Source organism: Neltuma alba, unplaced genomic scaffold (assembly GCF_004799145.2).
Source record: "Neltuma alba isolate B1F8T4 unplaced genomic scaffold, ASM479914v2 tig00011113_pilon, whole genome shotgun sequence".
NCBI classification, from domain to species: domain Eukaryota; kingdom Viridiplantae; phylum Streptophyta; class Magnoliopsida; order Fabales; family Fabaceae; genus Neltuma; species Neltuma alba.
In genome coordinates, this window is record NW_021635851.1 from 343,466 (window position 1) to 354,786 (window position 11,321).

Below are 11,321 nucleotides of genomic sequence, written 5' to 3' on the forward strand. Positions count from 1 at the left end.
AAGACAAGCAGAGGAGAGAGAATATTTCGTTACAGAGGAACGAGGTGCTCGCATTGTTATTGGGTTCATTGATTCCATTTCAACACTTGGGTACTGTGCTGCCTTTTGTTAAAAATTCATCCTTTACTGATTATATTAATTAATGGTGATAGATATGACAGAGATGGGTTCTCGTGGAGGAGGAAGGAGGTGAAAAATGGAGGAGGGTGGAGGCTGGACTGGTCCAATAACTCGGTAGACTAAGTTCAACCCAGGCTGGACCGGTCCTCAGACCAAAAATTTTAACCCTTTCTCAGACCGGATTTCAGACTCTGTGCAGCCATTATGTTGGTCTCTGCCTCTTTTTAGAACTGATCCCTGCAGTATACTCACTTCTTACCTTTGCTTGCTAAGAGTTTATTGAAGTAATTTCTTTTCATCTTCTAATTTCTAGTATAGTTCTAATAATTAGATATAAGGTTTATACGTTCTATCTTTTGAACTTTTAGATAACTTGGTGTCTGGTGCATACTCCTATCTTATATTCCTCTGCTCTTATTTATAATTATGAGACAGAGAGAAAAAAACACTTTTTGATCCTATTTATAAGATATTGAGAGAAAATTTTTATATAGATGTATAATTTTACTCCTAATTTATTATTATGTTGACCTTATTTGCATGAATTATAATACTACCTCCGGTCCTAATTATAAGAGCCAGTTGACTAATTTGAGGAGATTAAGGAAGTAAGTTGAGTTAATTATTTGTCCTAAATAGGTGTTATCTTTCCCAAGATATCCTTGCTAATCAAGTGTATTAACTAGAACTATAATTATTAGAAGGACTATCTTGGAAAAATTGAGTAAATATGAGAGACAAAGTGGGTTGGGGTCTTATAATTAGGACCAAACTAAAAGTCAAACTGGGTCTTATATTAAGGATCGGAGGTAGTATATATTAAATAACGATAAAATTAGAAAGTTATTATATTTTAAATGAGAGTTAATAAAATTTAAGATTTTTTTTAATCTGTGTAAAACATGTTGAAAGTGTCTTATAAATAGGAACAGAAGAGTATGTGCTTATATCTTTATATACTCAATCTTGTTCAATATAGTATAATTGGCTTTCTACAAAAGAAAATTCTACAAAAGAAGAAAAATTAATATTTAATTATTTTTCCTTATTTCTGTCCCCATTTTTCGCCATAATATCTTCTAGCCCCCGCACCAAACTAATAATAATACATTTCTTTAAAACAATAAACCATTATAGATAACGTCTGCATCCCAGTGGGGCGAGGGAGTAGTAAACCAGTAATGCGCTACTCTCTTCTTGGGAGAAGACGACCTATGTCGAGAAAAAGCTTCATAGCATATATTAACATTTTGGTGCTCGCTCTAACACTTTATTACATGATATTTCTTTTTTATTATCCTTTTTTTTAGTGTTTATATTATTTTTGTTAGTTTTTCTTTCTTCTCCTCTGTATTTAATTCGTGTTTCTGTTTTTTTTACTACTGTAACTTTTTGACCTTGTATGTTTTCTTATGTTAATATCATTTTGCCTTTCCTTAAAAAAAAGAAAGAAAGAAACAGTGATAGGGGACTAGAAATATATTATTTCGATCCTTAATATAAAAGTTAGTTTGACTTTTAATTTAATTTTAAATATAACAGCTCAATCTATTTTGACTATTATATTTATCTATTTTTCTCAATGTGGTCTTTGTAATAGTTGTACATATCAAATGTCTTATTAATTATACTTAGTTAATAAGGATATTCTAGAAAAGATAATATTATTTATTACAAATCATTAGTTTAACTAATTTTTTTTATTTACTCAAATTAATTAACTAATTCTTATATTAAAGACAGAAAATAATATATATTTATATTAATAATATTCAGAGGAACATAGTGGTGTGTGCTGCTACTCTAATAAAAATTGGCACGGCAATTTACTGTACGAGGTGCGTCATTGGAGACGTCCTTAATTGGGCGTCTGGTCGTTTTGGAATTTCCAGTTGAAGCGTATGGCTTACGAATTTTGGTCATCATAGTCTGCACATGACCCATGACTCATTTATGGACACGCCCCATATCCTAGTTATGCGCTCCATTTTATATTGGTTCATCGCCTTCCATGCTTTGTGGTCATTATGTTGTTTACAGCTCCACTGTCCAATTCTCAGTTTTTCTTCTCTCCCCCGGAATTGCCAGAAGCTCTCCCTCTTTCCCAAAAATGAATACTAGTAATTGAAACGATTTATAAGTTTCGGCGGACTTATTATTTGTTACTTATTATGAGATTTTAGTCTTTTTTATTTGTCACTTATATCCTTTTTAATACTTCATTTTCAATTCTGCCCTTATTAATTATAGTAAAAGTGAAGAGAGGAGAAATGAGTGAAAGAAAATATACTAGTATTTAATGCTTCCCTTGATAAAGACAAAAGTGAAAGATTTCATCTGTTTGATGCTCTTATTGATATGTGAAAAATTCTTATAAATGACAACTAATAAGGACTAGATTGGTGTTACCCCATCCTATATAAGACCTCATTGACTAAATTGGAAAGATTAAAGAAGTTACTAAACTATTTTAAAGTATCTATATTTATTAATTTTTTTCAAATTGATCCGACTCACTTATAAATTGATATACAATCTAATTATATACATATGTATTTTAGGGAGACAGGGTAACATTTGTTATCCTACCTCCTGTCTTTAATATAAGAGTTCGATTGATTTTTATTTTGGTCATAAATATAATATTTTAATCTACTTTGTCTTTTATATTTATAAACTTTTTTTAAAAAGTCTTTGTGATAATAGTAGTTTTAGCTAATAGACTTGATTAACAAAGATATTTTTAAAAAAATAATACATATTTATTACAAATAACTATCTTAACTAGTTTACTTAATTTACTTAAATTAATCAACTAGCTCTTATATTAAGAACGAGAGATAGTAGGTAAGCAATTTGGTAAATTTCTTAATCTTTTTAAATCAATTAACTGGATATTATATTAAGAATTGGAGATAGCATTATTTTCAAATACTTTTCTTAATTAGAAATGTCATATATTAACAACAGGAGCAGTACAGTAATGGTAAAAGCATATTCGACCATGGAAAAAGGGGGCATTAATTATAAGGCTGGATTCCTGTGAGCTGTCTGTCCCTCTCAAGACAGGACAATTTATTGGGCTTTAATGATAGAAGCCCAGCAGGTTGGGTAATATTTGTCAGCATTTGGGTGAGGTAATTTCTGCGGGCGCAGTGAAAGGGGGGAGAATGAGAGGCCCACGAAGGGTGAAACAGGCCTCCAAATATCTCCTCACCCTTCATTGTGCACAATAAATGGCGTCTGACAAATATACCTAATCCTCACTCTCAAGTCTCAACCCCACGCTGGCACGCTCATAGATCTAGAGGCTGGCCCCAAAAAGAAAAATGAAAAGAAAATCAGAGTCTAGAGGGAAACAAGTAATGAGGAGGGCAATAATGTCACTACACTCACAGGCAGTTTCCTTATGTAACACTATCTTCGGTCCTGATTATAAGACATTATTTATAGTTTATAAATAAAGTTTTATAATTAAAACCGAAGGTTGTATAAGATGCGTGTATAGGCATGCTTCCGAGGGGGCGATGCAGGAGATTGCTTAGAAGTTGTGAGCAGTATGATGGATGCGGCCAAACCACCTGAATTACTGTCTTCTCCATGGCACCGCCCTCGTAATCTCCGATTAAGACAGCACAAAACTCTGTTCTTTTAGACAAATGACATGCATGCAATTTCATAGCAGTGTGTAATTCAGTTTCAATATTACACACATTTCACATAGGTATTTTCACCACCTTCTTAATTTCCCCGTCTTGGATGCGCCCGCATTACAGCATGGACGAATTTTTATTTGCCATTCTTGGGAAGCTCGGCTGTGATGTTATGCGGGATGAACGGGGCCTGAACAGTAAGATGGGCTTTAGTTACTATACGGGATAATAGATAGATGTGGGCCGGGGGCAATAATCATCTGTTGAAATAGATGAATATATATATATATATGCATATATTTTTTGTGTGTGTGTGTGTGTGTGAACTATAAAAGGCTGGACGTATTTGAGGATTGGATGGGCACCTTCCTCCCGTGTTAGCACACAAAAAAAATTTAAAAAAAAAAAGCGGAAGAGGAGGAGGAATTCTGTGATGTGTAAGAAAGGGAAGAATGGGGATTTTTTTTTCCTTGGGTACAAAAAGGATGGGAATTAAATGCATAAGAGGCATAAGTTTGTGAACACATTTAAGTTGTGTTTGGCGTAGGTAAGGTATTTACTACTCTTGGATGGGGTTTGGCAAGCAAATTTGGGAATTGAATGGGTTTGCATTTAATGAGAGCCCAACCCCATTAATATTCATCACTCTCTCCTTAAGGCTCATCTAACTTATTTAAGTTGTTACCCAAGACGTCTCCCTGTGCCTTTTTCAAACTCCATTCCTGCTCCCTCTTTTTGATGTAAAATGAAACCTTTAAACAACACATTCAAAAACGAAGTGAGCAAAACCCCACCCCATCCAATTGTTACCCAAGAGTTTCCCTGCCTCTCATTCTTCACATGTCACGCCCCCTCCCCTTTCCCCTCGCTCTCTCTCTCTCTCTCTCTCTATGTCTCTGATGTTGCAATACAATCACATCATCTCTTTCCTTTTAACTTCTCTCGTCTCATTCAATGCATCTCTTTTCAATATTCAGCTGCCTGCTTTATCCCCAACGGCTTAACTAACCCGCCTCAATATGCCTTCAAGGCTTCAATGCAACTGCCAAACAGATGTCTTCGATGGCTGGCCAGTGTAAAGTTTGATAGAATGATCAAAGAAGAACCCATCCTTCTTCAGTTACGACCCCACACCACTTTCGCACTCTACTTACACCTTTAACACCTTCCGCATCCTTGAGGATGCCCAATAACTTCTGACCCTCTCTCTTCTCCCAACCTAAATGTATATATATCATACACTTCTGATCAGATTGATGCTTTCCCTCCATTTCGCCTTCCCTCTGATTACGTCAAGTTTCAGCTATCCTCTTCCTGGAGGGTGACAATGGCTAGGTTTCTCGCAGCACTGATCTTGGTCCTCGTGCTTATTTCCATGCTTCAAACAATGATTTCGTCTCTCTCTATCTCTAGCTACTCTCATACATAAAAAGCACCACCTTTTATTCTTTTGTTCGGATCTGGATATTAATTACTGCTGGAGATTCAATGGTGCGATCATCCCTCATATATTACCACTCATACAGGGCATGGCTTCTCATGGGCACGGAGGCCACCACTACGATGACAAGGTAATTAACGTTCCCTAACGAATTATCCACTCCACTTCCATTCTTCGTTTTCTTGACGATGGGGTTAAGTTTGGACCTAGTGTTCTGCTTGCAGAAAAAATTTGGACCCGGCAGTCTCAAGAGCTCCGGTAAGTTAGCTAAGTTTTTTGCTTCAGTAATGTGCTTTGTTTTTTACGCCTATATGTGTTTGTGTGTGCACATATATATAAATATATGATTGAGAGCGTGAGCATAACAATGAAACTGGAGAGCAGAATGCCCATCAGAATGCTCAAGGAGGTGCAAGAAAACACAGTACCACAAAGCGTGCATGTTCTTCCGTCAGAAGTGCTGCCGGAAATGCCTGTGTGTGCCTCCTGAGTCCTGACCATTATGGCAACAAAGCTGTGCGCCCTTGCTACAACAACTGGGAAGACCAAGGAGGGAGGACCCAAATGCCCTTAAACCTTACCCTCTCTCTTACAAAATTATTTGTACCTCTTCAGTCATTTTAAAATGTTTAATACACTAACAATTACACTGAAAAATACGATGCAGCTTGGGGGGTAAAGTGGTAAACGACCGCCGCCGATGATAAGCAAAAAAGAGAGAGAAGCTAGTTTCCCATACTCCGCAGTTCAATTACTAGTCCCCAAGATAGATAAACGCCAAAACAGGGCACTCCGTCTCTATCATTAATGAGGGGACCAAAGCGTCATTTGACACAATCATTTTGATTTCGGTGTTGATGATACATGTCAGCACGCATAATAGCCAGTGCTCGCGCCTAATGTTTGATAATAGTAATAATAATAAGACTTTCATCCCGTGGAAGTTGGCTCGGATTTTATGTTTAACAAAAAAAAAGGGGGGGGTCCCTGCGTAGGCAGGTGCACTGTTGAGGATAACGTGCACGCACGTTGTAACAGCAGAAACAGAGTACTAAAGTCTAAGACTAAATAAGCCTGTTGGGTTCTGCTGAGAATGATTGAAGCTCTTGATTTAGACAGAGGAATAGGATTATGGGTGGGATTAAGAAATTGGAAAGTTGATGTGTCTAATCGGGTAATTCGGGGGGTCACGTCTGGGAATAGCGTGTGATTTGTGGTGGCAGGGGCAGAAATGTGCCTTAATATGGGGTTTAATCAACTTTTTTTTTTTTGAATGCAAGGTTTAATCAACTTTATTGACTTTGGATGATGGGAGATAACTCCCGTGTTAAGCTAGGTTTGTATTATTAGGAAAAGTGCTGCGTACCACACTGGCTAATCAGAATCTAGCCTTCTTAATCATAGGATAAAGATGGGTTTGGGAATTTGGGAATCAACACAAAGATAAGGGCACTGTTATACAAATCTAGCGTTATTTTTGGATTATATTCGACCCTCCGAAGCATGACGCAGATCCACTCCGTATCACTTTCTTGAACCCTAATTTTATGCAGCGCACTGGGAAAAATCACCAAATTCAACCACTGACTTGAGTTACCCTTGATTAAAAAAAAAAAAAAAACCCAATATACCGTCCAACTCTTATTGTTCTGTAATTTCAGTATTCTATCTGAACATTTTTGAAGGGAAAATTACCGCAAAGCCGTCGATCAAAGTTCAAAACAACAGTGAAAGGTACCGTACAATCGGGACTCGAGTGGAAATTGAGAGAAATCTTAATATCAAACCGTACTGATATTTCTGAATTAGAGGCAATTAAGGACGAAAGGCCTATCCGAGCCTGAGCCCAGTGGCTAGGGACATCAAACCTGCCCTCTGCCCTGCACAGTACCACAACAGTAACGAAATTACTGATTTACTCAAACAACCTGGACTGGACCCCCTCTTCCTCTATACATCTGGTATAGGCCTATCATAAACTTACGATTAGAGATGAATAAAACACATTACTCATTACTTAAAATTAATGTAATTCCTTAAATTTTTTACATTATGTCTAAATAAAACAAATTTAACCCACTCGTTATTAACAAATCATTTTTTAAAAAAAAATTTGACAATATATATTTATAACTAATTAATCTCGCCTCCGGACGACATATAACTGAAAGGACCGCAAGCCGATAACACCCCCAGTGTCAACGAAACAATATTTTAATTCCCACATTCTCAATTACATGAACCATCTGCTCGCTTTCCAGAATCAAATAATTAAATATAGCAAAGCGATCATCTACTTCCCTTATAAGGAAAAGTGCCCAAATTCCCCCACCCTCCCGTTGCTTGATATATAAATATTAAGATTAGATTACCATGCTTTCAGAGACCACCTTCCAGTAAATCGTAAGGATTAGATTCGCCCAAACTACTAATAAAATAACATAAACCCAACAAGCCTTACAACCCCCGAGTACAAAAGCATGCAGATGGAAAGAATAACACAAGGCACCAGTTAAAATAATATGGTGTCTTTTGGAATCATTGGTTCTCGTTCCCATCCCTAATCAAAACTTTCCCTATTAATTAATTCGTCCATCACTTTATCGGATGTCATCGGGAATGCCAAAAACCTTGCATTTTAAGACACTTCCTAGTTCCTAATAGATTAGGTTAATTTAAATACACCTTCCCTCATCTATTTTGCTTCATTGTTCATTCACTAAAGAATGGCGTAGCCCAGTTCAAAACCGACTCCCCCTTATAAAATCCCCGTAACAACACTTTCTGGCAAAGCCGACCCAAAACTGGGCGAGAAGGAGCAAAGGGGTTAGAACTCAAATCTACCAATTTCCATATGAACCATTCGAGCGGCAAAAGAATAGCAGAAACCCTGAAAATAAATTCCTTCTGGATATAGATGTCACTCACGTTAAATATCCTTAACTTGGTAATTCATAATCTCATTAATAAAAGCTAAACAAAAAGGAGGGGGGGAAAAATGAAAGAGAAAGAGAAAGAAACGACTAATTAACTGATACCAGCTTGCTCTATCTAATATATTATTTTCCTCCTTAATCTCCACCGAAGATTAAGAAGATGAAGACGACCCGTTAGTACCGGCGTTTGCCCCGCTATCGTTCTGGCAGTGATGATTCGGATCCTGGGTGCTGCCGTTGTTGTTGTTGTTACGGGTGATTCCATTCTCGTGATTGTTGTCTTGGTCTAACTCGAGAACGTTTATATTCCCATTCATCGCGTCTTTCTTCCCCAGAGTGTTCTTATTATTGTGCATCCAAACCTTCAAAACACCTCTATCAACCCCGACCTCGTGGCAGAACTCCTGCACCAAGTCCTCGTCTCTCTTCTGCATCTTCCACCCCACCCTCTCAGCGAACTGGTACATTTTGTCCTTCTGCTCTTGGGTGAACTTGGTCCTGAACCGCTTCCTAGAATTCAAAGTCGGCGTGCCCAAAGCACTGGCCGGACCAGCCGTACTCTCCGGATGGATCGGTAAACCAGCAGAGAGGGCCAGGAGCACGTGGGGTGCGGAGGGGTAGTAGGAAGATGAGATCGGGGGTGGGGAAGCTGAATTGGGGCTCCGATTCGGGGCTTGGAACGGCGGGGGTGGCGGAGGGTGGTGCCGATGGTGGGGCTGATACTCGATGACGTGGGTTGCGGTGGAAACGGGCTCCTCGGGCTCACGGCGATGAAAATTGCGGTGGCAGCCGCAGGCGGCGCATTTGATGGAGCTGGGGTCGGCAGAATTGGCACTGGGAGAAGGCATGAACTCGCCGCAACCGTCGAGCGCGTGGCCTCCCAAGCTGGCTGCATGGTTTTTCAAGCATTCTTTATAGGTGACCGGCACGGGATGTTTGTGGTGGGGCTGGTGGCGCTTCAGGACGCCGTTGGAGAATGACAAGGACTTTACCGGTGCGGGCTGGATCCGGGTCGGAATTTCACCGTCATGTTCTGGGGATTTGGCACCGGTAGAATTGGAGGCGGCGATGTGGTTGAGAGCGGTGGAGGTTAAGTCCATGGCCCGAACATCCAGGGTCCTCAAAAGCAAAATCTATGCGCGGGTTTAAGGGGTCATTAGGGTTAGGCTTTTGTCCAGGATAGGAATCTATAGCACAGTGGTTCGCGGAGCGAGTGTTTTGATTATGTGGGAAAGTAAAGTAATTGGAGCAGTGAAGCTCGGAAGAAGACGAGGGAGGAGGAGGAGGGAGATGACTGTTGATAATAGGAATCAGGGTTATGTGGTTGTGCTTCTTAACCACCTGGGGTTTTTTTAACCCTGGTTCTAATATGTAGTTAGGCGGGGGACCCCACAGGGGGTTAGAGGGAGAGGAACGGGGAAATAGAAGTGGCGGATGAAGAAGAGAAGAAGTGGGAAGGGAATGGGAAATAGAAACGGGAATTGAAGGGAGGGATTGGAATTGGGAAATGAGAATAAGGAAGGGAATGAGAAGGGGGAGAGGAAAAGAGAACGGGGGAGTATATGAAAGGCAATAATGAGGGGGTCAGTGCGGAGTTGACTGTGGGGTAGTTCCTTGCATGGGGTTGGAGGAGCCTGCAGTTCTGAACCATTTACTGTTTCGCATCCAAATTTGGTGAAGTTGCCAGTCCCCCACCCACAGCTTTCCCAGTAAAAATCATTGAACCCTCTTCATTTTCTTTTCTTTTGTTTTTTTTTTACGCCCACCCCTTCCGATTTGATAACGGTGATATGCCTGAGCCGGCGTTGGCAAATAAATAAGTAGGTTCATGTTTTCTCAATATTCCTATAAAACAGGACTAGCGGCAAGAAAAATCGCAGCTCCAGGTAATTATGGTCCTTTCTTATTGAAAATGTTTCTTAAGTATTTCTAGGAAGTGAGAAGATAGGAAGTAGCCTCTCAGTTAAATGGAAATGTTGAGATGATGACGATGATCGTAGCAATAATTCTGTCTTTTGATGTGTTAATTTATGTGCACACATGTAAAGTTATTTATCCGGGAAATACTCTTATCCTAAATATAAGATTTATTATGTAATATAAATTATACTATAAAATAATTTGTATATTTTGAATAAGATAAATAACTTTTCAGAACAGTAAAATTTTAAATTTTTTGTACTCGTACCCTCTTAAACATACATGTGGGGTGAGAAGAAAATCCCCCTTGTCTCTTTTAAACCCCCCCCCCCCCCAAAAAAAAACAGCAGAGTTCCGACTTCTCTGGCAATGGAACTCAATGGATTTTTTTTTTAATACATCTTAATATAAGAGATTTAGTATTTTTAGTTCTACGATGTATAAATGTAAATAAACCAGAATTAAATGTTAAAAAGTCTCATATCAGTTAGAGTTGGGCTTCATAAATAATACTCTTTTCAGTCTTTTTATTTTAAAATCTCAAAATTCGAATTGTTTTCATCGTTTTCATAACATTCGGATTAAGAGCATTTGAATATTAAATGTGTTCTTACCAAATATTATAAAATCTCAAATTAACTAATTTTAACTTTTTTTGAATCACTTAATTTAGTTAATAAGGTCTTCTATAAAAAAAAATGGGAGGGAGTATATCATAAAAACCAAATATTCATAAACTTAAATTCAAAATTTTGTCTGGCAACAAAAAAAAATAAAATTTCAGCTAAGATATACGTGTGTGTATTTTGCTGTGCATTTATTATGAAGTAGTGTTGTCACAAAAAAATCAAATAGTGTTGTTTGGTTACTTAGGAAAAGTAAAAATATGATAAAAATTTTGTCTTGATTGGTCTGAAATCATGTTTTTATATTACCATGCACTTATTATAATATTTTTTGTCGTATTTATAAGGTATTTTTAATATATTTCAGACACAACAATAAAAATCTTAAACTGCATTAACTCTCTATTAAAATATAACAATTTTTCAACTTTATCTCTATTTAATATATCCACATTAAAAAAAAACTATTTATACTATAATAAATGAATAACAAAAAAAAGTATTGTTTTTTGGTTACTTAAAAAAAGTAAAAATATGAGAAGACTTTTACCTTGATCTGTATGAAAGTATATTTTTACATTGCAGTGCACTCATTACAATATTCTTATAGTTTTATTTCTATTTA

At 37.6% G+C, this 11,321-nt stretch overlaps 1 protein-coding gene and 1 pseudogene across 1 annotated transcript; one reads left to right on the forward strand and one right to left on the reverse strand.

Moving 5' to 3' along the window:
- The first annotated feature begins 5,100 nt into the window (after positions 1-5,100).
- Positions 5,101-5,788, forward strand: LOC114761253 (gibberellin-regulated protein 4-like; annotated as a pseudogene).
- Positions 5,789-8,093: 2,305 nt separating this feature from the next.
- LOC114761262 (zinc-finger homeodomain protein 9-like) lies at positions 8,094-9,486 on the reverse strand. Its single transcript, XM_028950590.1, has one exon. It carries the CDS (start codon positions 9,248-9,250, stop codon positions 8,303-8,305), a length of 948 nt encoding a protein of 315 aa, XP_028806423.1. The 5' UTR covers positions 9,251-9,486; the 3' UTR covers positions 8,094-8,302.
- Between the last annotated feature and the right edge of the window lie 1,835 nt (positions 9,487-11,321).